We start from the raw sequence: 27,836 nt of genomic DNA, 5'->3' as shown, positions 1-27,836 counted from the left end.
CCTGCAACAACGCTCCATCCTCCTTCACTGGAACAGCCGCTAAATAAGAGAGAGAGAAATGGTCATAGTATAGATGAGTGTAAAGACTGAGTGTACAAAACATTAAGAACACCTTCCTAATATTGAGATACACCCGGTCAGTCTATGTCATGGAAAGAGCATAATGTTCAGTACACTCAGTGTATTTTATTTTACTAGGCAAATCAGTTCAGAACAAATTCTTATTTTCAATGACAGCCTAGGAACAGTGGGTTAACTGCCTTGTTCAGGGGCAGAACTACAGATTTGTACCTTGTCAGCTCGGGGATTTGATCTTGCAACCTTTACGGTTACTAGTCCAACGCACTAGGCTACGCTGCCGTATATCTCCCTCCCTAACCTGTCTCTAAAAGAAGGTATCATTCTTCATGCTCTTGCATTGCATAACTGTCTCATGATGCTGTAGATACTGTGTATTACAGTCTTACCTGCACATCCCAAAGCCAAGGCCAGCAGTAGCAGCTTCATCATGTCTTGGTCTCTGTATGAGACTGGGTTTAGTCTGTGGTTCTTTTATACCTGTGTATCTGTGCCTCTAGCCTTTAGATCTCTGGGAGTTGACCGCCTGGGCTGCACCTGTGCTTTGTTTTCCTGGCACTTCTCTCATGTCTGTGACTGGATTGGTATGCTGTGACTGGATAGGTATGCTGTGACTGGATAGGTATGCTGCGACTGGATAGGTATGCTGTGACTGGATAGGTATGCTGTGACTGGATAGGTATGCTGTGACTGGATAGGTATGCTGTGACTGGATAGGTATGCTGCGACTGGATAGGTATGCTGTGACTGGATAGGTATGCTGTGACTGGATAGGTATGCTGTGACTGTATGCTGCGACTGGATAGGTATGCTGTGACTGGATAGGTATGCTGCGACTGGATAGGTATGCTGTGACTGGATAGGTATGCTGCGACTGGATAGGTATGCTGTGACTGGATAGGTATGCTGTGACTGGATAGGTATGCTGTGACTGGATAGGTATGCTGTGACTATAGGCCCCCATCCAGTCAATTACAGATGTGTTTGTAATATACTTTTATTTTATTGGACATACAGATGTAGGATCTTAATTTCAGCCAGTTTTCTAAAGCAAGAAAACAATCCTGCAGCAACAGAACATGTGGATTATTATGTGCATTATAATCAATGGACATTTTTGTAAGGGTTGATACTGGGAAAATCAAGTCTGAAATTTCTACATTACATTTACATTTAAGTCATTTAGCAGACGCTCTTATCCAGAGCGACTTACAAATTGGAAAGTTCATACATATTCATCCTGGTCGCCCCGTGGGGAATGAACCCACAACCCTGGCGTTGCAAGCGCCATGCTCTACCAACTGAGCCACACGGGACCGTGGAGATTAAATACTTCAGGAGCCTTTTTAAACCTCAAATACACAACAAGCTCTCCTGCAGCAAGGTGATCAAATGAAGATCCTACATCTGTATAAGAGCATACAATTTGCCATTTTTGACATAAGTACAAATATACAGTATATATTTTTTACATTATTAAAACAACAAACAACAAAGCAAAAACAAACAAACAGAACAAAAAACTTAAAGCCCTTTAATTTAAAACACGTTGGCCCTTTAGTATGAGACGCATGTGTTGTTCTTTATAGTACAGGTGCTATGTCCTTTTACTGTCACCATTGGAAAAAAACGAATAAACAAGAGAGATAAGGCTACTCATATAATTCCTAGCATTTAGAGTTAATATTTCACTGTGATCAAAGTACTCAGTGGGATCTACTATTATGTAACCCCTTGTATCAATGTGCAGTGCCCTCATTTAGTAATATCAAGTGAAGCTATTCATTAACCGTGGTTTGATTACTAAGAGAAGGCAACAATGTGGCCTTGTGAGACAGATAAAGTTGTGAGAGAATTGGGAAATCATGATGGGGAAATGTAGGTACTCAGAAGAAGCCTACTCAGGGATTTCAGGTATTTAGTTTGAATACATTTTGAGTCAGTTTGAATGAATCTTAGACTGAGGCTACATCAGATTGGCCATATCCCTGCTAGTGTATCACAACCCTATGAAGAGGTTAACTAACAGTTCAAGATGTTCTTCTCTGTGGTCTTGTAGCTCTAGGCTCTTACATCTTCAGTGAGCATGGTCATATTTGAGGTAAAATGTATTATTTCTGTCTGTTATCATTGCAGCTTCAAAAGGATCATGAATAGCTCACTTCGAACCTTTCTGAGATCAGAAACCCAGAGGACACCCTTTATTTCCACTCATTTAGAAACTCAAGCTCTGGTTGAGAATGTGTCTGTCAGAAACAGTCACAGGAATCAGTGTTTTCTTTTTCCTCTATATTCAGGTGGAGAGGCAGTTGACTCAGTGTTAGGTGATAGTTATGTACAGTAGGCATTGTGAGACTCCATATTGTCCATATTGTAAACTCTGAGACATGATGTACACACAACCATATTGACATCACAAACCTGTGGGAGATATGCATGAACATATCCTACGTCTCTCAACTTTGTCTGATAATAAAACACTAAGTACAATGATCGTACTGATTCATATGAATAATGCCCCTCAAGAAACACATAGGGTTTACTGGTTTTCTACAAACGCATGTTTTTATTTCAAGATACGTTGACATTAAAAATAACATTTAAAAAAGTATTTTCCTACTTTCACTGACTTTGCTGATAGCTACTTTACTGTAAAATGTTTTAACTTCCTACGACTGTGATATGTGGTTGTCTCACCTAGCTATCTTTAGATGAATGCACTAATTGTAAGTTGTTCTGGATAAGAGCGTCTGCTAAATGATTGAAACGTAAAATGTTGACATAAAATAATACTGTATTTCAATCTACACAGACTCCAGGGGGACGTCACGAGGGTTGGAGGTCTGGTGAAGCTGATCAGAGGCTCCAGGATGAGAGAGTAGAGGCCCACAGCTGCGACACTCTCCTCACCAAGGCATTTTGAAGACGTTGGGGACACAGAGGGAAACAAGGAAGGGTCTTTACTGTTGGTATAAGATGTGGTAGACCTGGTCCTGCAGGATGCCAGCGTAAGTGATCACCGCCACGGTGGTGTCACTGAGGGCATTCCTGATGGACACAGACACATGGACAGTGCATTAACTGTCAGCCTGCTATCTTGACCTGCTGTTCCGTTCTTGTGTGTGTGTGCGTGTCTGTCTTACTTGGCCTTCTCCTTCAGCTTCACGCCATCGATGCTGTCCAGCCAGCTAGAGGCGGTGCTGATGGATGTTTCGTAGTAGCTCTTGGCGGCGCTGGTCAGCTTTTCCAGGGTTCCCTGCTCTCCATCAGCCTCGGCAACATCTGCAACCGGTTCCTCAGGCGTACCCTCAGCTTGTCTAGGCAGACGGAGGCCCTGAGCACCTAGAAGGGGAGGGTTAGGGTTAGAGGGTCAAAATGGTTGGTTGGTCAGTCTGTCAGTCAGTCATTATTGCCGCTCGAGGTGCTCTTATCTGGAGTGTTTAATGTTTCAAATCAAATCAAATTTTATTGGTCGCATACACAAAATTAGCAGATGTTATTGTAGGTGTAGCGAAATGCTATTATGATAAAGCAACCTTCTGGGATGCCCAGTGAGACTGCATAAAAGACAACCTGGAACACCACCAGTATGTCAGTCAGTTAGTCAGTCAGTCATCAGTCATCAGTCAGTCAGTCAGTCAGTTAGTCAGTCAGTCAGTTAGTTAGTCAGTCAGTCAGTCAGTCAGTTCAGTCAGTCAGTTAGTCAGTCAGTTAGTCAGTCAGTTAGTCAGTCAGTCAGTCAGTCAGTCAGTCAGTCAGTTAGTCAGTCAGTCAGTCAGTCAGTCAGTCAGTCAGTCAGTCAGTTAGTCAGACAGTCAGTCAGTCAGACAGTTAGTCAGTCAGTCAGTCAGTCAGTTAGTCAGTCAGTCAGTCAGTCAGTCAGTCAGTCAGTCAGTTAGTCAGTCAGTTAGTCAGTCAGTTAGTCAGACAGTTAGTCAGTCAGTCAGTTAGTCAGTCAGTCAGTCAATCAATCAGTCAGTTAGTTAGTCAGTCAGTCAGTTAGTCAGTCAGTCAGTCAGTCAGTCAGTCAGTCAGTCAGTCAGTCAGTCAGTCAGTCAGTCAGTCAGTCAGGTAGTCAGACAGTTAGTCAGTTAGTCAGTCAGGTAGTCAGACAGTCAGTCAGTCAGTCAGTCAGTTAGTCAGTCAGTCAGTCAGTCAGTCAGTCAGTCAGACAGTTAGTTAGTCAGTCAGTCAGTTAGTCAGTCAGTCAGTTAGTCAGTCGGTTAGTCAGACAGTCAGTCAGTTAGTCAGTCAGTTAGTCAGTCAGTCAATCGGTCAGTTAGTCAGTCAGTCAGTTAGTCAGTCAGTTAGTCAGTCAGTCAGTCAGTTAGTCAGTCAGTCAGTCAGTTAGTCAGTTAGTCAGTTAGTCAGTCAGTCAGTCAGTCAGTTAGTCAGTCAGTTAGTTAGTCAGTCAGTCAGTCAGTCAGTCAGTTAGTCAGTCAGTTAGTCAGTCAGTCAGTTAGTTAGTCAGTCAGTCAGTCAGTCAGTCAGTCAGTCAGTTAGTCAGTCAGTCAGTTAGTCAGTCAGTCAGTCAGTCAGTCAGTCAGTCAGTCAGTCAGTCAGTCAGTCAGTCAGTCAGTCAGTCAGTCAGTCAGTCAGTCAGTCAGTCAGTCAGTCAGTCAGTCAGTCGGTCGATAGATCAGTTAGTCAGTCAGTCAGTCAGTCAGTCAGATTCAGTCAGATCAGTCAGTCAGTTAGTCAGTCAGTCAGTCGAGTCAGATCAGTTCAGTCAGATCAGTCAGTCAGTCAGATCAGTCAGTCAGTCAGTCAGTTCAGTCAGTCAGTCAGTTAGTCAGTCAGTCAGTCAGTCAGTCAGTCAGTCGGTCAGTCAGTCAGTCAGTCAGTCAGTCAGTCAGTCAGTTAGTCAGTCAGTCAGTCAGTTCAGTCAGTCAGTCAGTCGGTCAGTCAGTTAGTCAGTCAGTCAGTCAGTCAGTCAGTCAGTCAGTCAGTTAGTCAGTCAGTCAGTCGGTCAGTCAGTCAGTTAGTCAGTCAGTCAGTCGGTCAGTCAGTTAGTCAGTTAGTCAGTCAGTCAGTTAGTCAGTCAGTCAGTCAGTTAGTCAGTCAGTCAGTCAGTCAGTCAGTCAGTCAGTCAGTTAGTCAGTCAGTTAGTCAGTCAGTCAGTCAGTTAGTCAGTCAATCAGTCAGTCAGGGTCTTGACTGTGTACTTACTGAGGCCCAGAAGAGTGACAAGCACAGTGATGATCAGAATCTTGTTCATGATGTCACTCAGATCTGTGTGCAAAGCAAACATCTTGGTGAGGATCAGACAAACCATTCATCAACTTGTCCACTAGTCGGCATCATTTCCTCTTCCTTTTCAGCTCTGCTCTTAGCCTTATCTCATCTCAGGCTGATCTAATCTCTTCTATTTTATCTCAAACATGTCTTTTAACATGTGTCCAATGACTAAGGTAAGGCTATTCTGAGGTTGGCAATGTTTTTAATGACAATGAAACTATAATTTTTCTGGGTTTGTGTCACACTATGATGCAGCAGACCACATACAGATGCAGGATCTTACTTTGACCAGTTTCTCACAGCAGGAAAATAATCCTGGAGAAACAGGAAATAATAATTATAATATTATTATAATTAATGGCCATTTTTGTAGGGGGTTGATACATTTTAGTTAGCAAATCAAGTCTGAAATGTTAAATTGCAAACTTTAGAAGCCTTTTTAAATCTTGAATATACTACAAGTTTGCATTTCCTGCTCTTTCCAGCTCATTTCCTGGATCAAATTAAGGTTCTACATCTGTATAGACATGCTATAATTTATTTAGTTATTCCGTTCAGTTGGAACCCCTCTCAATACCCTCTACTTGATCTCTCCCAGAGAGTGTTTTGTCCAACATTCTGGAGACAGACGTGTAATACCCATCTTACCCACCCAATACCCATCTACAACACCTTATAACAGTGATATTATCATGACGTGCACCCTTTTCTTTTTCTCCATACAGATGTGTGAACCTAAAGAAGATGGTGAACTAAAAGATGGTGAACTAAAAAATGGCAAACCAAAAGAGGGTGAACCAAAAGATGGTGAACCAAAACAGGGTGAACCAAACGAACATGGCTGTACTCACTGTTTCTCCTCTCCGTACTGGGTGACAGTAATGAATAGCAGGCAGTAGCTGAGAGGCGGCGGTGAGCTAGCCTGTATATATATGAGTGGGGATGTGTTGACTTGTCGTTCTCCGAGCCAAAGTGCACTCCTCTGAGATAAACACCCACTGTTCAGGTGTTTGTGTATGTGATAAAGAAAGTGAGAGAGAGGACAGACAGGGTCAAAGATGGAGATGCTATGACAGTAACATGTTCATAATTTGTTGATTTAGTATCATTTGAGTTTAGTGTAGGGGATTCTGTGTATTTGCCAATCCAGATAGGTGTCCTGAAATGTAACAGAACAAGTTATCCTGATTGCTGATTGGTTTTCATTGGAGACTGGTTGATTTTTATTGGTCTTTATTAAGTCAGTAGAGTTCATATTACAACCCCCTACCACCACCCCCTCCCATGCCTAAGCACACAGTCCTAAGTCTAGATCACCATTGACACGTCCGTCGGTCTGGTTACTACAGGTTAGCACAGACCCCACTGCACTCAAATGGTGCTGGTAAACTAAGACAAAGATTCACCAAGTGGTGCTGGTAAACTAAGACAAAGATTCACCAAGTGGTGCTGGTAAACTATCGGTCAATGACTCACTACCAGTGAAAGTGAATGGTGGGGCAGCATGATCTGTATCACTGAATATCTAATGTGAAGCCCAGTGCTGTAGCTGTGAGCTGTTTAAACTGCATCATTCAAATCTTCAGGTGTATTGTGATGAATCTGCCATGATCTTTTAGCAAAAAAATCCTCTTAATAACCTGTCCTGGCTGTGTGTGTGAGGTCAAGTGATTTTACAATAAAGTATGATTGTACATTTCCAGTATTACGTTACATTTCCCGTGTTAGACTTGATTGGTACAACGGGGGAGTTCAGTATTTATTTCCAACTTGTTGTTAGATGTTTCCTCTATGGGCCAGAAGAAACTGTCATCCATGCTTCAGTTCTTTTAACTGACACTGCAAACTCAACATTAAGTTGTGAAATACTGAACTTTTTCTTAGTATTGAAAGATTTTTTTTCCTTCTTTGTTTACTAAATTTAGTGCTGTGTAAACACTCCAGTCACCTGATTCCCTGTCACACGTCAGGTTGTTTTGTGTCCTGTCACTATGACAGGTTGTTTTGTGCCCTGTCAATATGACCAGGTCTCTGGTAGGTGGTGGTGGTGATAAACTGAAGGGACAGGCTGGTATGCATCTAATGTCTTGACATTTGTCAATCACTTTGAGATCTGTCGGGTAAAAACGTTGACTGAATAGAAGGTATCAATAAATGAGTTGACATAGCAAGGGAACAGACAAGGACAGAGTAATGCACGTTTTCTTAGATTATCTGTAGCACTAAAGCAAAAACCTCCTGACCATATCCCTTCTCACTGATCATTGGTTGAATAGGGAGGGTTGTGCCCTTGATCATTATCTAATCTGTTTGGCGCGGAATTAGCTTTTGGAGTGAGATTGAAGATCGAACTCATTAAACATATTTTAATTGGTGTATATGTCTTATTTATTTAATTATTAATTGAGGCCCTTTATTTAGCCAAGTAGGTTATGAAGAACATGTTCAGCTACATAGCGACCTGGCAAGAGGGTGCAGTGAAACAGGGCAGCAACAGCAGACATGTAATATTTGCACTTTGTGATTGACCACCCACACTGTATGTCTGCTGTATTTCTCTCTGGTAGTGGGAAAAACGTGTTGGACTTGTGTGACTCAGTTGCCCAGTTCAGGAAACATATTGTTATATCCCTCCTCTGTACTCTACTCTACTATTCTGTACTGTTCTGGACTGTTCTGTTCGGTTATGGACTTTTCTGTTCTGGACTGTTTTGGACTGTACTATTCTGTTCTGGACTGTTCTGGACTATTCTGTTCTGGACTATTCTGTTCTTGACTGTTCTGTTCTGTTCTGGACTGTTTTGTTCTGGACTGTTATGTACTATTCTGTTCTGGACTGGACTGTTCTGTACTATTCTGTTCTGGACTGTTCTGTTCTGTACTGGACTGTTCTGGACTGTCCTGTTCTGGACTGGACTGTTCTGTACTATTCTGTTCTGGACTGTTCTGGACTGTTCTGTTCTGTACTATTCTGTACTGGCCTGTAATGTTCATCATACAAATCTGGGAGATATGCATGAACATATCCTACATTACACAACTTTGTCTAATAATACACAACTGAACAAACAGGTCATACAGACTCATACAACTGAATCATACTCCTCAAGAAACACATAGGGTCTACTGTTTTCCTGCTATTCATGTTTTTATTTCAAGAGAATTTGTTGACATAAAATAACACAGTATTTCAAACTGTTCCAGATGTGCCTGAAATCTGACGTCAGAGTCATTTGAGTTGACTGCACCACTGGGTGCCACTATAATTTGACATGTGTTTCTGCCCAACTGGGTTTCCCGTGGTGAAACACTAGGGCTCTTTTCTTCATTCATAATGGTAAGGTTCTGTGTGCAGTCTGAGGTGAGCCTAAAGAGAGTAGGGGCGCACAGCTACGACAGTCTCCTCACCAAGGGACTTTGAAGATGCAGAGGTAAGCAAGGAATTATATTTACTGTTGGTGTAAGATATGGTAAACCTGTTCCTGCAGGATGCCAGAGTAGGTGCTCACCGCCATGGTGGTGTCAATGTAGGCATTCCTGATGGACACACAGACACATGGAAAATAAATGAGCAACATCAGCCACCGGGGCCGGTTCCTCAACCACAGCCTCCTCAGCCGCACGCTCCTCAGCTACCTCTTCTGGAGCCTCACGCTCCTCAGCTACCTCTTCTGGAGCCTCACGCTCCTCAGCTACCTCTTCTGGAGCCTCACGCTCCTCAGCTACCTCTTCTGGAGCCTAACGCTCCTCAGCTACCTCTTCTGGAGCCTCACGCTCCTCAGCTACCTCTTCTGGAGCCTCACGCTCCTCAGCTACCTCTTCTGGAGCCTAACGCTCCTCAGCTACCTCTTCTGGAGCCTCACGCTCCTCAGCTACCTCTTCTGGAGCCTCACGCTCCTCAGCTACCTCTTCTGGAGCCTCACGCTCCTCAGCTACCTCTTCTGGAGCCTAACGCTCCTCAGCTACCTCTTCTGGAGCCTCACGCTCCGCAGCTACCTCTTCTGGAGCCTCACGCTCCTCAGCTACCTCTTCTGGAGCCTCACGCTCCTCAGCTACCTCTTCTGGAGCCTCACGCTCCTCAGCTACCTCTTCTGGAGCCTCACGCTCCTCAGCTTGCCTCGGCAAACGGATGCCCTGAGCATCCGTGGAAGAGAGGGGAGGGTTAGAGATTCAAAGTGTGTGTGAAAGTCTACATTTAGCCGGCTCAAAATGTTTGGTTGGTCAGACTGTCAGTCAGTCGATGGTGCCGCTCCAGGTGGTATTTTTTTCAGACTGGAGAAGTTTTTACGTTTCAGGAACCACACTAATATGACATAGAAACCTTCTGGGATGCACAGTGAGACTGCAAAAAAGACAACCTGGAACACCACCAGTAAGTCAGTCTGTCTGTAAGGATCTTGACTGTGTACAGTCGTGGCCAAAAGTTTTGAGAATGACACAAATATTCATTTTCACAAAGTCTGTTGCCTCAGTGTCTTTAGATATTTTTGTCAGATGTTACTATGGAATACTGAAGTATAATTACAAGCATTTCATAAGTGTCAAAGGCTTTTATTGACAATTACATGAAGTTGATGCAAAGAGTCAATATTTGCAGTGTTGACCCTTCTTTTTCAAGACCTCTGCAATCCTCCCTGGCATGCTGTCAATCAACTTCTGGGCCACATCCTGACTGATGGCAGCCCATTCTTGCATAATCAATGCTTGGAGTTTGTCAGAATTTGTGGGTTTTTGTTTGTCCACCCGCCTTTTGAGGATTGACCACAAGTTCTCAATGGGATTAAGGTCTGGGGAGTTTCCTGACCATGGATCCAAAATATCGATGTTTTGTTCCCCTAGCCACTTAGTTATCACTTTTGCCTTATGGCAAGGTGCTCCATCATGCTGGAAAAGGCATTGTTCGTCACCAAACTGTTCCTGGATGGTTGGGAGAAGTTGCTCTCGGAGGATGTGTTGGTACCATTCTTTATTCATGACTGTGTTCTTAGGCCAAAATGTGAGTGAGCCCACTCCCTTGGCTGAGAAGCAACCCCACACATGAATGGTCTCAGGATGCTTTACTGTTGGCATGACACAGGACTGATGGTAGCACTCACCTTGTCTTCTCCGGACAAACTTTTATCCAGGATGCCTCAAACAATCGGAAAGGGGATTCATCAGAGAAAATGACTTTACCCCAGTCCTCAGCAGTCCAATCCCTGTACCTTTTGCAGAATATCAGTCTGTCCCTGATGTTTTTCCTGGAGAGAAGTGGCTTCTTTGCTGCCCTTCTTGACACCAGGCCATCCTCCAAAGTCTTTGCCTCACTGTGCGTGCAGATGCACTCACACCTGCCTGCTGCCATTCCTGAGCAATCTCTGTACTGGTGGTGCCCCGATCCCGCAGCTGAATCAACTTTAGGAGACGGTCCTGGCGCTTGCTGGACTTTCTTGGGCGCCCTGAAGCCTTCTTCACAACAATTGAACCACTCTCCTTGAAGTTCTTGATGATCCAATAAATGGTTGATTTAGGTGCAATCTTACTGGCAGCAATATCCTTGCCTGTGAAGCCCTTTTTGTGCAAAGCAATGATGATGGCATGTGTTTCCTTGCAGGTAACCATGATAGACAGAGGAAGAACAATTATTCCAAGCACCACCCTCCTTTTGAAGCTTCTAGTCTGTTATTCAAACTCAATCAGCATGACAGAGTGATCTCCAGCCTTGTCCTCGTCAACAATCACACCTGTGTTAACGAGAGAATCACTGACATGATGTCAGCTGGTCTTTTTGTGGCAGGGCTGAAATGCAGTGGAAATGTTTTTGGGGGATTCAGTTCATTTGCATGGCAAAGAGGGACTTTGCAATTAATTGCAATTCATCTGATCACTCTTCATAACATTCTGGAGTATATGCAAATTTACCAAAACATGGTGAACCAAAATATGGGGAACTAAAAGATGGTGTACCAACAGATGGATAACCAACGAATATGGCTGTTCTCACTGTTTCTCCTCTCCGTACTGGGTAACAGGAATGAATAGCAGGCAGTAGCTGAGAGGAAGCAGTGAGCTAGCCTGTATGTACACTACCGTTCAAAAGTTTGGGGTCAAATAGAAATGTCCATGTTTTTGAAAGAAAAGCAACAAAAAAATTGTCCATTAAAATAACATACAATTGATCTGAAATACAGTGTAGACATTGTTAATGTTGTAAATGACTATTGTGGCTGGAAACGGCATATTTTTTATGGAATATCTACATAGACGTACAGAGGCCCATTATCAGCAACCATCATTCCTGTGTTCCAATGGCACATTGTGTTAGCTAATCCAAGTTTATCATTTTAAAAGGCTAATTGATCATTAGAAAACGCTTTTGCAATTATGTCAGCACAGCTGAAAACTGTTGTTCTGATTAAAGAAGCAATAAAACTGGCCTTCTTTAGACTAGCTGAGTATCTGGAGCATCAGCATTTGTGGGTTCGATTACAGGCTCAAAATGTCCAGAAACAAAGATCTTTCTTCTGAAACTCATCAGTCTATTCTTCTTCTGAGAAATGAAGGCTATTCCATTCTAGAAATTGTCAAGAAACTGAAGATCTCGTACAACGCTGTGTACTACTCCCTTCACAGAACAGCGCGAACTGACTCTAACCAGAATAGAAAGAGGAGTGGGAGGCCCCGGTGCACAACTGAGCAAGAGGACAAGTACATTAGAGTGTCTAGTTTGAGAAACAGACACCTCAACTGGCAGCTTCATTAAATAGTTCCCACAAAACACCAATCTCAACGTCAACAGTGAAGAGGCGACTCCGGGATGCTGCTCTTCTAAGCAGAGTTCCTCTGTCCAGTGTCTGTGTTCTTTTGCCCATCTTAATCTTTTATTTTTATTGGCCAGTCTGAGATATGGTTGCTAATAATAGGCCTCTGTACGCCTATGTAGTTATTCCATTACAAATCTGCCATTTCCAGCTACAATAGTCATTTCCAACATTGACAATGTCTACACTGTATTTCTGATCAATTAGATGTTATTTTAATGGACAAAAAATGTGCATTTCTTTCAAAAACAAGGACATTTCTAAGTGACCACAAACTTTTGAATGGTAGTGTATATTTGAGTGGGGATGTGTTGACTGAGTCAAAGTCAAAGTTCACTCCTCCGTTCAGGTGTTGATGAAGAGAGCTGTAACGATTGTCGTCGGGAGAAGGAGAAGAGGACCAAGGTGCAGCGTGGTAAGTATTCATAAATACGTTTCTTTAATAAATATGAACACTAACAAAACGACAAACGAACAGTTCTGAAAGGTGACGACAAACACTAAACAGAAAATAATCACCCACAACTCAAAGTGGGAGAACAGGCTACGTAAATATGGTTCTCAATCAAAGACAACGATAGACAGCTGCCTCTGATTGAGAACCACACACGGCCAAACACAAAGAAATAGACAACATAGAACACCAGACCTAGAATGCCCACCCAAACTCACGCCCTGACCAACCAAAATAGAGACATAAAAAGGATCTCTACGGTCAGGGCGTGACAAGAGCAAGAGAGAGTGGGTCAAAATGGAGGTGCTATCCCCACATCATTTCGTTAATCAATGAGATTACAACCTATTTTCACCGACTAAAAATACAGCAAAAAGTTTGCTGAAATCCCAATGTGTTTTCACTGTGATATCAACAATCTAAAAGCACAACCAAATTCCGACGGAAAATCAATGTGAGATTTTTGGTTTAGTTGTCACCTAAATGTGTTATCACTGTGCATTCAACCATTTAAAAGCACAACAAAGTTCAAATTTGAATACAATGTCAGATATTTTATACAGCAACTTAAAGGTGATACACATAGGATTTTCTATTTAATATTTGCATTGTAATTTCAGAAAATGTCCATAATATATCTGCAGTAATAGTGGAATGATAATGTTTCAAAGGGAGATTTGTTTTGAATGCAGCCTAGTGCTAGATGAATTGTAACAGCACTAGGCTACATTCAAAACAAATCTCCCTTCCCCTCATCCCATGGCGGAGACTTGCGCTTGAGCCTTTTACTTTTAGTTTTGGTCCACCAGCTTCAAACAGCTGTAAAAAATATTTTTTTGTTATTGAAAATATATTTCACAGTGTCTGTTACTTGAACTCTATGAAGCATTTATTTGGGCTGCAATTTCTGAGGCTGGTAACTAATGAACTTACCCTCTGCAGCAGAGGTAACTCTGGGTCTTCCTTTCCTGTGACGGTCCTCATGAGAGACAGTTTCATCATAGTGCTTGATGGTTTTTGCGACTGCACTTGAGGAAACTTTCAAAATTCTTGTCTTAAAGTAATGATGGACTGTCATTTCTCTTCGCTTATTTTAGCTTTTCTTGCCATAATATGGACTTGTTTTTTTACCAAATAGGGATATCTTCTGTATACCACCCCTACCTTATTTAACCTTTATTTAACTAGGCAAGTCAGTTAAGAACAAATTCTTATTTTCAATGACAGCCTAGGAACAGTGGGTTAACTGCCTTGTTCAGGGGCAGAACGATAGATTTGTACCTTATCCACTTGGGGATTTGATCTTGCAATCTTTCGGTTACTAGTCCAACACTCTAACCACTAGGCTACGCTGCCGCTAACTTGTCACAACACAACTGATTGGCTCAAATACATTAAGAAGGAAAGAAACATCACAAGTTAACTTTTAAGAACACATACCTGTTAATTACACCATGCCTAAACCGGACGCGTTGCGTGTGCGAGCGTTGCAAAATAAATGTACACATACAGTGGCTTGCGAAAGTATTAACCCCCTTGTATTAACCCCCTGTTTTGTTGCCTTACAACCTGGAGTTAAAATTGATTTTTGGGGGGTTTGTATCATTTGATTTACACAACATGCCTACCAAATTGAAAATGCTAAATATTTTTTTATTGTGAAACAAACAAGAAATAAGACAAAGAAACAGAAAACTTGAGCGTGTATAACTATTCACCCCCTCAAAGTAAATACTTTGTAGAGCCACCTTTTGCAGCAATTACAGCTGCAAGTCTCTTGGGGTATGTCTCTATAAGTTTGGCACATCTAGCCACTGGGATTTTTGCCCATTCTTCAAGGCAACACTGCTCCAGCTCCTTCAAGTTGGATGGGTTCCGCTGGTGTACAGCCATCTTTAAGTCATACCACAGATTCTGAATTGGGTTGAGGTCTGTTTCCCCTTAAACCACTCGAATGTTGCTTTAGCAGTATGCTTAGGGTCATTGTCCTGCTGGAAGGTGAACCTCCCTCCCAGTCTCAAATCTCTGGAAGACTGAAACAGGTTTCCCTCAAGAATTTCCCTGTATTTAGCACCATCCATCATTCCTTCAATTCTGACCAGTTTCCCAGTCCCTGCCGATGAAAAACATCCCCACAGCATTATGCTTCCCCCACCAGGCTCCACCACCATGCTTTGCCTGTTTGGCAGTTCTTCAGTTTCAGGCCAAATAATTAATGTGAGCCAGCAGACCTGACTGGTCACTTGCAGAGTATGCAAAAAGATAATCAGGGCAAAGTATGGACAAACCTCTGTCAACATTTACAAGTCCATCATCTTGCTGAGTTCGCTGTTCTGGATGAACATAATGGTGTTCCTTACTAGAAACCTTCACGTAGGCCTAAGACATGGTAAAAAAAAATACACTACCTGATGGTTCCTCATTGCACTTTATTTTAAATGTAATTTTATATTGTAGCCTAAATTCAAATCAAGACTAATTTTGTTCGAAAAAATATATATATTCTGTCAAACCTTGAATGACCGATTTACACAGGTTTTTTTGCATTCATTTAGGTCATTTTTATATTTATTTTGTTTAGGATACTTTATATATTTTCAAACTTTAAGGCCAATATTTAGGATTTGTACAGTTCTATAGGTTAAAGGCATATTCTGATAGGCCTATTCATTTATTCGTTTTTAAGTGTTATAAAGAATGTTATAAATATTAATTTGTTTTATCTGATTGTATATTTAGTATTTTTACAGTTCGATAGTTTACAAGTTGAACTTGATCAAAGTAACATTTACTGCAACTTTTATTGACAGTGGCCTATGTGTTGGTCTATATTTTTTATTTTATTTTACCTTTATTTAACCAGGTAGGCTAGTTGAGAACAAGTTCTCATTTGCAACTGCGACCTGGCTGTTTGGTTTGCAAGGAGGGATTTTCCGACCTAACAATTTATTTTGCCTATACTTTGGTCAAGTAAAGCAGAAACGTACCAGGTTTGTTACATTTATATATTTGATTAGTCTATCTTTTAATTGTTTGTTCTATCTCTAGTCAACTTTCTGAGCTCAAACTCCGTCAGGCCTATACAGGGACTTCAGAAAGTATTCACACTCCTTGACTTTTTCCACATTTTGTTATGTTACAGCCTGAATTCGAAATGTATTCAATTAGATGTTGTGTCATTGGCCTACACAATTTACTCCTGAACTTATTTTGTCTTCCATAACAAAGGGGTTGAATGCTTAAGATATTTCAGCTTTTCATTTTTTATTCATTTGTAAAAATGTTTAAAAACCTAATTCCACTTTTGACATTATGGGGTATTGTGTGTATCTACATTGGTCTCTTGCATTATGTTAATAGTCTAACTATCGCATATGTATTGGAATGTATTTTGCTATGGCAAATAGGGAATGGGCCATTTGGCATGTCACCCTGCCGTGTGCTCCCTCCACTGTGCTGTTGTCAGCTGCCGGACTCTGGAGGTGCAGTCAAATTTAAATATGCTAATCGTTTGTGACATTACGATGTCGTCACCATCGTCAATGGTTGTCAAATATCGTCAATAGAAGATGCAATCTTAAAATCACCCAACCCTACTGTCAGTATGGATCACACATTGGCACACAAGTCTCTGGTAGGCATGGTAGTGGTGGTAAACTGAGGGAACATTTGTAAATCACTTTGACATTAAAAAAATATTTATTTTTTACAAAAATCTCAAAGTATGTAGTATACCCTCTGTTACTATGGGTATTCTCATCTGTCCTGTCAAGTTCTGTCCTGTTCTCATCTGTCCTGTTCACATCTGTCCTTTTCTCATCTGTCCTGTTCTCCTCTGTTCTGTCATGTTCTGTCCTGTTCTCATCTGTCCTGTTCACATCTGTCCTTTTCTCATCTGTCCTGTTCTCCTCTGTTCTGTCATGTTCTGTCCTGTTTTAATCTGTCCTGTTCACATCTGTCCTTTTCCCATCTCTCCTGTTCTTATCTGTCCTTTTCCCATCTGTCCTTTTCTCATCTGTCCTGTTCTCATCTGTTCTGTCCTGTTGACATCTGTCCTGATCTCATCTGTTCTGTCATGTTCTGTCCTGTTCTCAACTGTTCTGTCATGTTCTGTCCTGTTCTCATCTGTTCTGGCCTGTTCTGTTCTGCTCTCCTCTGTTCTGTTCTGTTCTCAATCAAAACAAGTGACGGGCTACAGTTTTGTTGTGTGTGTTAAAATCTCAAAATGCTGCTTTAACCACTTTGTACCGAAATGGTGCTTGTTTTAATGAATTCCAAAGAAACATATGTTTTTATAGGTTGTTATTGTGTATTTACCATGTAACTCTTAAATAATGAATCATAATAATAAGTACATAATTTCTTTACCCTAAAATAAAGTGCTATCCATAACTTCTTAATAATTAAACAATTAAGCAGTTTGATCAACATTTCTCACTTGTGGTATTTAAAGAAAAATCTGGTTCATGATATTATTATTCATATGGATGAGTAAAAATGTTTCTGCACCAAATACCCTAATTAAACATGATGCACAAGTATCAGTCGAGTGTTTCAACTTTCAGATCTTTATTGAACACAAACACACACACACACACAAACTCCTGTTAGAGTATCAAACACGTAGTTATATACATGCACAATGTTGAATGAATGTTTAAGCTCTTTCGAGATGTCAATCTTCCTATCTACCATGCTTTGACCTTTCTTTCACTTGAACAGTCATGTCTAGGAAAGTGTTGACATAGAAAACGGGAGGGGATGTGTTTTGCATTGTGCATTTCTCTTCTCAATCACCTTCAGGTATTTCCCCCCTCTAGCATTTAATACATGTATCAGAAGCACAGCTAAAGCAGAGCCAAGCCCTGTGTGGAAAGGTACAAGCGTGTGGGGTGGTCCGATGCGACGGAGGCTATCTAGGGCTCATTCCTCGACGGGTAGGACTTTGTCGAGGTAAACCTTGATGGAGTTGATGGCCTCGTCCAGGTAGGTGCCGACATGGGGGCGCACATAGTGTCCGTACAGACCCAGGCCGGCCATACGGGCCTTGTCCACCAAGGGTGCTGCTTCCTGGGCCAGACCACTGGGCAACACACACACAGAGACAGGAGGAGATGTCAGTGTGTCATAGGTTAACAGCCATCCTATGTGTCCCAGACTTGGGTTCAAATACATGTGTATTTTAGTATTATTATTTTTATATCTGTGTATTGAGTATTCTGAAATACTCAGCCCAAAACAAGTACTTTTATTTGAGTATTTGAATGGATATTTGAGAAAACTAAAACAAATAGTCTTCCAAATTGTATTTGAAAGTATTTCAAAAACCTGGGTTAAATGCATGGGAGTGTATCTGAGCCAGTGTATTTCAGTCATTTCAAATACTTTCCAAGTGTATTTCCAACTACTTGTTTTTTTAAATAAAGATGATCTGAATACTTGTTTTGAAATGTAATGAAATGTAATTGAAATACCTTAAATTGTATTTTAAGTTCTGATGTGTCCAGTGGTTAACGTCCAATAAAGAATGGTAAAATATCTAGGTAACATGTTGATAGGCATGAGGGGCCAGCATCTAAGATCCTATAATCATTTGAAATCCTATTTCAAAGTTATGGACAGATAGACAGAATAACTGACAGTAAATCAGACAGACGGATAGACAGACAAACAGGCAGGACAACAGAAGGACATCGACAGACTGACTCAGTGCAGGGTCTGGATCGATGCGTCAAGTTAACTTGGTTGTGTCGCGGTGGGGCACTCACGTTCCGATCTTGACAACGCTCAGGAATTTCGGGTTGCCCTGCAGCTCCTCGATGTAGTCTTTGGCAGCCTGGCCCTGGCCCTGGCCCAGGCTCTCAGTCATAGGCCCCACAGCAGCCTGCACCTTGCCGTAGGCGTTCATCAGCCTCTTGTAGAACACAGACTTCATGGTCTCATACTTCTCCACCAGCTCCTTGTCTGGCTCTGGTACTTGACACAGGCACACAGAGACTGGAGGGGAGACAGGGAAGAGATAGTTTTTATTAATTCATTGCACTTGCTTGACTTGATTGACTGCTGTTATAGAGTATCTAAAACCACTGGACTAACTATAGCCACAAAATAGCCCTAATATATTAAAATGCTTCGCATAACCATGCAGTGTGTGTGAGTAAGGTTGATTTAGTGTCTGTGTAATGGAGATAGTTTGGTCACTTGGTTTGATCGCTCTCATGATGAGTAAACTTGGCTGAAATAATCAAAGGCCATTTCAACCTGACGTCTGAGGTCTCTCTTATCCCTGCAGATTGTGTAGCAGTGGTGTCTGATGCCCATAGTGTCACTGCTCAACGTAGTCGGTCTATCACCTCCACAAGTCCATCACAGTTCAAGGCCTTTCACCTCTCAGATAAACATACAACTAACTGTGCTATGCATTCCTGTTGCTGACATATTCTCTCACTGTCACTGACATGTTCACAGCTGCAGGTCAAAGGTAGCTATTACCTTCTGTTGTATAAATGGCTGGAATGAACGCTATATATCCATTTTCATAAATGTTGGTAAATTTGCCTTTATTGTTTAAAGACATTATGGAAGAGATAGTTTTTGTCACTGTGTAATCATGGCATGGGGTTGTTCAATGACAGCCATGTCTTTGTTTAAAATATCACGAGGGTTTCATTTCATTTTTTTTTAGCAAAATGCTATATATCCGCCTCTCTCACAGAAAGAAGTTGTATTACAGCTAGGTTTTACACAGTCAAATGTGCCAAATAGCTACATTGTTTATAAAGAACTGTAGAAATTATACATTTGTGACATCAATATACGGTAATTATTTTTTTACAAAAAAATATTCAACACAGTAATATGAGATCTGTATGTAAAACCTTTATATTTTACATTTTTGTCATTTACCAGATGCTCTTATCCATCTTAAGCTAACTAGGTGAGACAACCACATATCACAGTAAAATATACAGGATACGAACCTTCCATTCCAGCTAAACAATGGATAAACAGCGGTTTGGCCAAAAAACTTACATTTTCATACACATCTAAAATCTATGAATGAATCATCTGAGAACAGTAACCAATATGTTACACGCACATGAAGGTACCTATAAGCATTCATTTCTGATGAAAAAACACATCTGGTTTGAGTTCTGCAGGGTGTGTGTTGCAGGTTCTAGGTCTTACCTTGGAGTGCAAGCACTAAGGCTAATGCCAATTTTCCGTTCATTTCTGAAAGAAAAAGACAAACACAATAGGAATTTATATGCATTATTTAGATGAAGTTAAATGCAATGCCTGTCTATTTATTAGACTCGAAATCACACCTTTCTGATCAGGCATCAATGAAACTGTTGACCTGTTTATATCTGATAGGAAAGGAAGATGCATCTTAAAATGCATGAGAAAATAACTGTATACATTAATACATTTATATTTTTAGAGATACTAGAGCATTGAAATAATATATCTATAAAAGTTGAGAAGAGAGAGAGAAAAAGATGACCTCCTGTTGTAGTGTGTGTACAGATCCCAGTGAATTAAATGACAGTCTCCTTTGGTGGCTGAGTTGTCTGTAAAGCAATCTGGACAAGTAGACACCATGATATAGTGAGGAGAGTAAACAAACGTCATCTAATGAGTATGCACACAGGTACGCAGGCACACAAACACCTACAGGAACACACGCACACACGCACACACACCCACGCACCAGACACACCAGAACCCACTGTACCTATAGGACAAACATCCACACACTTGTTCGCCTACACAAAGTCCATTGCACTTGAGACAGGTGACGCAATGCATCCAGATTATCACTTGGATTGGTTTCTGAAAATGATTTATGCTGCAATGCCCTATTCTGCATACGAGGGAAAGCATAAATTCTCCTCAAAAACGTCTGCATATCAGTGCACGAAGTAGATTTCTGTTTGAATGAAGGATCTTGTTAAGCATTATAACTGTGTCTGAAAGTTTTCCATAATTTATTTGTCAACATTTGTGTGGAACATAAACCAGTATGTTTGACTGCCTCTATGTAACTCATTGAAAATCTGTATTCTTGCACACATTCAGAATTCACGAACTCAACAACAAAACACTCTTCACAATGTCTAACAAAAAATCATCTCAATGGTTTATTCACGCTAAGGTCCATTCTCACTGTCTATTTGAACGTGTTTCATGTATCCCAGTTAGTCAGATTATGGTTTTGATTGAATGAAACAGGGCCCTGAGTGTGTTGACTGTGTTCCAGGATCGATGTCTGCAGTCCACACAGAGAGAGCTGAGAGAAATGGCCTGCAGGTCACACACATCTCCCCTCCAGCCAGACACACCTGCTGAACCTTGTATCTCAACTGTCAACTCTCACCTAGATAACACTCCGATTTCAGCACAGTCTGTAGATGTCACTCCCATCACTGATGTCTCTGTCCGTCTGTCCGTCTGTCTCTTTCTTTCTGTCTCATTCTTTCTCTCCCTCTTTGTCATTCCCTGTTGCTTTCTCTGCCTTTCTAAAATCTATTCTCAGTCTCTCTCAGCTTTCTACTTCATTCAATTCAGAGATGGATGAATGTGAGGAGTGTAGACCGTGTCAAGGGAAAGTTTATGAAAAGGCACAACACTATAATGGTACAATTAAATGTTTTTTATTTTATTTTTCGTTGAATTAATTTTGGTGGTTCACAATAGTTAATTGACTCACTCAGATGCAATATGTGAGCCATAACGGTATGATTACTAATACACTCTATGGCAGTTTTAATACTACCACAACCCTTGTGCTGAGGTTAGTGAAACACCAGTAAATGGGTGTCCTCATTCACCGGCCAAATCATACAGCACTGTTTACGCGCTCTTCTAAAACATTGTAACACAAATGTCCTAGTTGTAATCCCTAGTGCATATGAACATAGCATCAGCCCTAGTATCACCTTGCATGAGTATATGTGCTGGCAGTGAGCTGGGTGGGTGTTCGTCTGCCTTAGATTCAGGTGCCATTAGATGGGTCTGTACTGGTCCATCTTCTCCTTGACTCTGTCCCAGAAGGAACTGGTGGATGCTGAGGCCCAGTCCATGTAGGGATCAGCCACTGGTTTGATGTGGTCCTCGTAGTACGCACCAGCAAAGGCCTGCACCACCTCTCTTATTCTCTGGGCTTTAACTTTGGCTGCCCTGTAAGACACACACACAATAATAAATCAGTTGGAAGCAGCATCCACTGAGTGCACGCCTTTTACCCTTATTCTTAAAACGGCAAGGTCGGCCATGGTGACTGTGTGTCTGTTTGTACCTGTATGCCTCTGTTGCCCGCTGCAGAACCCCCTCAGAGTCAGAGTCCCCTGGGGCTGGCATCTGGGCCACTATGGACACACATGCTATGGAGGAGAGAAGTTACAGTAGGTTACAGTAGGTAACAGTAGGTAACAGACTACCAGTCCATGTCAACAGTTCAATGGAGGATAGAACAGATAGAGAGTAAAAAAAAAAATGAAATGCACGGCCACACCTTGAAGGAGCAAGACGAGAGCAACCAGCCTCAGTTTCCCTTGCATCTGTCATAGAAACAGAATGAGAGGGAAGACTTGGCTAAAATACACATCTCACTTAGAAAATTGATATTACATATAATGAAATTATTCAATAAACAGTACATTACATTTTTCATCACCCCAAACAAAAATAATCATACATTCAAATGATACATCACTGATATGTATATATATTTCTGTAATCAACAGTATCACTCATAACAGCTGGCCTCCAGTATAAAAACAGCTGGTCAATACACAATTCAAAGTAAGTGAAAGAGCATTTTAGGGAGCACTTTACCTTAGTGTTTGTTCTCAGTATTGTCCAATCTGTTTGGTGGAATCAAGTCACTTTATTTGAATTAGGGGACTTCTCACAGCGCTTTTTCTTGGTTGCATGTGTACGTTGTTCTTGTTTTGGTGACCACTGACCGATGGTCTGTTTTTGGGTGGGAAGTGGTGGACTGATTGGATTGGCTTAGATGATCAGTGAGTCAGTCATAAGTAGTCCAGTGGTTCGATACTCTTTATTTATTTAAGTTCTGAGAAAAGATTTTTCAGGGTATACTGCAAAAACCAAAACGTAAGCAAGCGGAAATATCTAATATTTCGTGATAATTCCCTTTAGACGATATATTTTTTTTTACCAAGCTAAATGATCTAACGTCATTGGCAGATAATTTATTTTAACCTAAAAAAAAAAGGTTAACACAAAATATCATGAAAAATATCATGAAATAAGATACATGACTTGTGTCAGCTGCTGTATGCAGTAGGCCAAAGTTCCTTTAATAAAGACGAGTGGACATGTTGGCTTGTAAGTATTCAGACCAGGTCTTTATATCACTGTGCTCCAGATAGATTTATTAAGAAGACAGCAGGTCAATGAAATAGAGTACTGTTTTGGACTAGACCCAATGTCTCAGTCAGCAGAACTCAAGAGAGGAGTCCACTTCACAATACCTATCTCTCTCTCTCTCTCTCTCTCTCTCTCTCTCTCTCTCTCTCTCTCTCTCTCTCTCTCTCTCTCTCTCTCTCTCTCTCTCTCTCTCTCTCTCTCTCTCTCTCTCTCGCTCTCTCTCTCTCTCTCTGCAACACATCAGTTTCAGGCATAATGCTGAATATCACACTGATACATGACCAACTGTGGATGTCATTTTCAAATCTTGTTTTCCTGCTATTGCTCTTCACCTCTGGTCCTGTCGACAGACACAGCACAGTAGTTGGTTGTTGTGGGAGAAGAGGGTACAGAGAGCAGATTAAAGCTGCCCACTCATGACACTCCACCAGAAAATATGGTGAAAATATGAGTATTCCCTGGTGGGGTGCACAAACCTCTTGCCCCCTGGACCCCCTCTAACCCCCCTACGTCTGACCCTTGACCTCTGGTCAAACACAGGAGCAGATTCCAGTAAACAGGGACAGCATAGTAATCATTAACTCAGGATAAACATTGACTTTAGCACGGGCCTTGTGAAATGGAGGACCAGCAGGAAGTGTAGTGCTCCCAATTGCCCTTTGGTGTCTGCTATTGAAATAGATGGATAGACCACTATCTCTCATAGAACACTCTCTGCTATTAATTCATTCTGCAGAATTATTTGACCGGGTTAGTATCTCTCAGTAAAGCTATTGACGAGTGGATATCCAGAGTGATACAAGATATCCAGAGCATCAAAGTATGTCTGTTGTATTGCTTTACAGAGTGCTCATTGTTAATGAGAGCTCAATAACAGCATCAATCCAGAGTCCATTTGTGATTGTGACACAAGTTTGTATCTTTTTTTAGGGTAAACATATCTTAGCACAGGAACATGAAGTTTCAAGAGATTGAACATTGTTCATAGAGATACTTTTCAGGGCTGCACACAACCAACATGTTGAATGGAAGAAAGGGGCCATTGACAGACCCTTGTCTTACTGTTGAATCTCAGTTAGAGAAGTGTCTGGGCAAAATGTGAAATTACATGTGTTGCAGACTGCTTTTAAGTATAGTATCTTTCAGTCAGAATGCACTAATTCTTTCTCTGGCCACCATGGTGTTTTTAACCCATGTGACATACTGGTCAGCTGACCATTCACGTTGACCACATTAACATCCTACACCTATCCCACAATGCATCACAAACAGAGACGAAGTGAATGTTTGGTCTTTGTACAGTTTTTTTATACATGTTATGCATACTGTCTGTATTATGTGTACAGGTCTTCATGTCTTTATATCCTTATAAAACCGTGCTTCTACATCTGCATTTCTTGCTGTTTGGGGTTTTAGGCTGGGTATTTGTATAGCACTTTGTGACATCGGTCTGCTGTAAATAGAGCTTTATAAATACATTTGATTGATTGATGTGCCCCCCATATATTAGTTGAAGAGACACACAAATCATTGCCAATCAAACTCATTGTTCAGAATAACTTCTAACTTGTCATTGCTTGGACTCATTGGTCTCTTTAAAAATGAACAGGTTGACTTCTTACTGTAGCAAATCAAATGCATAATATAACAACCCACAAATATAGTTTTATCACAAAGGTGTCTTTATTGTTCAGGTTATTAAAGCAAGCCATGTTTATTAAAGCAAGCCATAACAATTACACAGAGATGACATCAGTCTCTTCACAGAGGGGGAATATAACCTTGGTGTCAGCGTCACGGCAACCGCGTCACCAGGCAAGAAGCGTGATGGGGGCGTGGGGGGGTCTTAGACAGGCAGGGTCAGAGGTGTACAGGCTTACTACTGCTTGGGGAAGTTCTCGTCGACCTTGGCCTTCATCTTGTCAAACTGCTCAGTGAACCAGTTCCTGGAGACGGGGAGACAGAGACACAGTGAGTAATTTCAGTCTTTAATTATTTCAGAGTACTAATGTAGATCTCCAATTAATTAAATGTTGGGTTATGTTTTGGGGGGTGTGTGTGTGCGTGTACTTGGTCTTGGAGGCGAACTCGCTGTCCCCGATCTTTTCAAACATGTCCTTGGTCTTGACGGACAGGTCATCAGTTAGTTCCTTCATCTGATTGCCGAAGGTGGCGAAATGCTCCTCAATGGTCTTCTCAGCCTCCTGAGCCTCTGTAGAGAGAGAGAAAGGAGGCAGGGTTAGAACTATGAACAGAAGGACAGAGTGTTAGAACTATGAACAGAAGGGGAGAGTGTTAGAACTATGAACAGAAGGGGAGAGTGTTAGAACTATGAACAGAAGGGGAGAGTGTTAGAACTATGAACAGAAGGGGAGAGTGTTAGAACTATGAACAGAAGGGGAGAGTGTTAGAACTATAAACAGAAGGGGAGAGTCTTAGAACTATGAACAGAAGGGGAGAGTGTTAGAACTATGAACAGAAGGGGAGAGTGTTAGAACTATGAACAGAAGGGGAGAGTCTTAGAACTATGAACAGAAGGGGAGAGTCTTAGAACTATGAACAGAAGGGGAGAGTGTTAGAACTATGAATAGAAGGACAGAGTGTTAGAACTATAAACAGAAGGGGAGAGTGTTAGAACTATGAACAGAAGGGGAGAGTGTTAGAACTATGAACAGAAGGGGAGAGTGTTAGAACTATGAACAGAAGGGGAGAGTGTTAGAACTATGAACAGAAGGGGAGAGTGTTAGAACTATGAACAGAAGGGGAGAGTGTTAGAACTATGAATAGAAGAGGAGAGTGTTAGAACTATAAACAGAAGGACAGAGTGTTAGAACTATGAACAGAAGGGGAGAGTGTTAGAACTATGAACAGAAGGGGAGAGTGTTAGAACTATGAATAGAGAAGGGGAAATAGTCAGGAAAATGAGTAGACTGAGGGTTTCATCATGAAGAGAGAAAGGTGGAGAGAGAGAGAGAGAGAGAGAGATATGATACATGTGTGTTCATATAATAATATATTTGTATTGATGTGTATTTGAGGTCAGACTTATGCATTCAGTAGTAATGGATTTGTATAGAGTAGTATCAAGTGTATTTGTGTGTGTGTGAAGCTGTGTGTTTGTGTACATGCATGTACATGTGCATGTGTGTATGCATGCGTTTGTGTGTTTGTGTGAGAGAGAAACATCACATACGTGTCACCAGTGATAATGCATTAGTATTGACGCCAGTATTGAGGGAGGTGAATGAGCAATGAAATGATTAGATAGAGTGAGAGTGTAATGGCTGCCTAATAGGGTAGGGCTTCATACCTGTGTGTGCGGCGAACACAAGCATCAACACGGCAATGGCAATGGAAAGTTTCATCTTGACTGTTGGCTGCAAGGGAAGGACACATTTAGTAACAACACCCTGCCTTTAATATCCTCCATCATAAAAAGGTTTGCATGATGTGAGTTAGTTATGAGTTAAAACAAAATCGTAGCATTATGCCGTCAGGGTTTCATCAGGAGCTGTGCTAAACAAGTGAGATGTAAGCCATCCTAAACAATTATTATTGTTGTAATAAATGATCAACAGCTGTTATGTTAGTGCATTCAGAACAGTGGACAGCTCCCTTGGCGTTCTCTAGCCTACACACAACTTAGATTGCTGACTTTACATGAGCAAGACAAAAAAACTTTGATAGCCTTACATTTTAGATTTTAAACTCGACCTGCATTTGATCAAATTAGTAAACTAACATAACAATTGTTTCTATGAATATCTGTCCTGAGCATTGGATGGCGCTCAGAAACAGAAGGTAGGCTGGATGTCTTTCCCGCTGTATAAACTACACCTAGATGTCGCCACAATACCGCAAACAGATTTTGAGAGACTGGTATAGATTTATGGAAAGGTTGGGGTATAAAATAAACAACTGCATTGACGGCATTCACGTGCATATATTTTGAGTAAATAAACTGATGAACAAAAGTTCTTCCGGCCTATGTGTTTGCTCAGATAAGAACAAAAACATACAAAGATAGGCATTTGAAGTAATAACAATGAAAATAAGTTTCTAGAAATGCAAGTGAAAAGTAGGTTAATCTTACCTGTTTTCCCGTCTCAGAGAGAAAATAACCAGAGTGTGTCTGACAGACTGACGGAGTCCCTCTATATATCCCAGGACGCTGACGTAATCAGTAGTCACCACTTCTGACCTATGGTGACCCCACATCGCACAATGAAGCATGCGCCAAGAGTGGCCTACTCCCACCTTCTCCTCCAGATTAACCAACCCTCCCCCATCTCCCTTTTTCGGAGAGCCCAGCTGAGGTATGGTCCATGTCCTGTCTTGTTTCAAACCACACATGATCACGTATTTAATCAGATTTTGTGGGAATGTATTTATTTGACTGGATCTGTAATTCACAGTCTGATCTGGGGGGGGGGTTCAAACTGCCTTAGGTTTTATAATGTGATATTAATTTGTCATAAAATATCCACTATAAATCATCAGACTGTGAGTGCACAGAGATACAGACCTAAAGTGGACTATGACCATTAAACTAGGTCACAAGATACTTATACTAGGTAAGATATTGATACAGTTCTGCAGTGGCATCACTAAACAGCACTGCATTGACTCTGGTGCTCAGTGCAGATCTGTCTCTGAGTCCACCAGACCAGTCCATTTAGGGCTCTATTCAATCCATAGCACTGAAGATTTGCGACCAATAATTAAAAGCAGTGTTCCCACCGTTGCGTTGACTGCATTCAATGACCTTTGCATTTTAATGCAGATCTTCTGCGATACGGATTGAATCCAGCCCTTAGTCTTTCTGGCAAGGCAAGTATTTGGGCCCCATTCCATCCTTCCCTCCTCCC

The 27,836-nt window shown here is 41.3% G+C and overlaps 4 protein-coding genes across 5 annotated transcripts in view; 1 reads left to right on the top strand and 3 right to left on the bottom strand.

The window, feature by feature from the left end:
• The window catches only part of LOC139572373 (trypsinogen-like protein 3), a 1,784-nt gene extending 1,164 nt beyond the window's left edge, over nucleotides 1-620 (bottom strand). The window contains exons 1-2 of one of the 2 annotated variants that reach the window (XR_011674391.1): nucleotides 468-620; nucleotides 1-39 (exon numbers count right to left, since the gene is read on the bottom strand). The exon at nucleotides 1-39 is cut by the window's left edge and continues 136 nt beyond it. Coding sequence is in view for 1 of the 2 variants with exons in the window: in XM_071395103.1 (XP_071251204.1) it covers nucleotides 1-39; nucleotides 468-510 (82 nt within the window). In the remaining variant the exon portion in view is untranslated. The remainder of the gene's footprint in view (nucleotides 40-467) is intronic. The other variant, XM_071395103.1, reaches the window with a different exon arrangement.
• A 2,004-nt stretch (nucleotides 621-2,624) lies between these two features.
• On the bottom strand, nucleotides 2,625-6,530 carry LOC139572374 (apolipoprotein C-II-like). The gene is made up of 4 exons (XM_071395104.1): nucleotides 6,168-6,530; nucleotides 5,248-5,310; nucleotides 3,222-3,420; nucleotides 2,625-3,126 (listed from the first exon to the last, which is right to left on the bottom strand). Exons 2-4 carry the CDS (start codon nucleotides 5,294-5,296, stop codon nucleotides 3,039-3,041), a joined length of 336 nt encoding a protein of 111 aa, XP_071251205.1. The 5' UTR covers nucleotides 5,297-5,310; nucleotides 6,168-6,530; the 3' UTR covers nucleotides 2,625-3,038.
• Nucleotides 6,531-8,883: 2,353 nt separating this feature from the next.
• On the top strand, nucleotides 8,884-9,501 carry LOC139572579 (membrane-spanning protein YciB-like). Its single transcript, XM_071395284.1, has one exon. The coding sequence runs from the start codon at nucleotides 8,884-8,886 to the stop codon at nucleotides 9,499-9,501; it is 618 nt and encodes a 205-aa protein (XP_071251385.1).
• A 15,128-nt stretch (nucleotides 9,502-24,629) lies between these two features.
• LOC139572372 (apolipoprotein C-I-like) lies at nucleotides 24,630-27,303 on the bottom strand. Its single transcript, XM_071395102.1, has 4 exons — nucleotides 27,062-27,303; nucleotides 26,279-26,345; nucleotides 25,039-25,180; nucleotides 24,630-24,914 (listed from the first exon to the last, which is right to left on the bottom strand). Exons 2-4 carry the CDS (start codon nucleotides 26,331-26,333, stop codon nucleotides 24,848-24,850), a joined length of 264 nt encoding a protein of 87 aa, XP_071251203.1. The 5' UTR covers nucleotides 26,334-26,345; nucleotides 27,062-27,303; the 3' UTR covers nucleotides 24,630-24,847.
• Nucleotides 27,304-27,836: the final 533 nt, after the last annotated feature.

This window comes from Salvelinus alpinus, chromosome 4 (assembly GCF_045679555.1).
Source record: "Salvelinus alpinus chromosome 4, SLU_Salpinus.1, whole genome shotgun sequence".
Taxonomy (NCBI): domain Eukaryota; kingdom Metazoa; phylum Chordata; class Actinopteri; order Salmoniformes; family Salmonidae; genus Salvelinus; species Salvelinus alpinus.
This window is presented reverse-complemented; position numbering and strand designations above follow the sequence as displayed.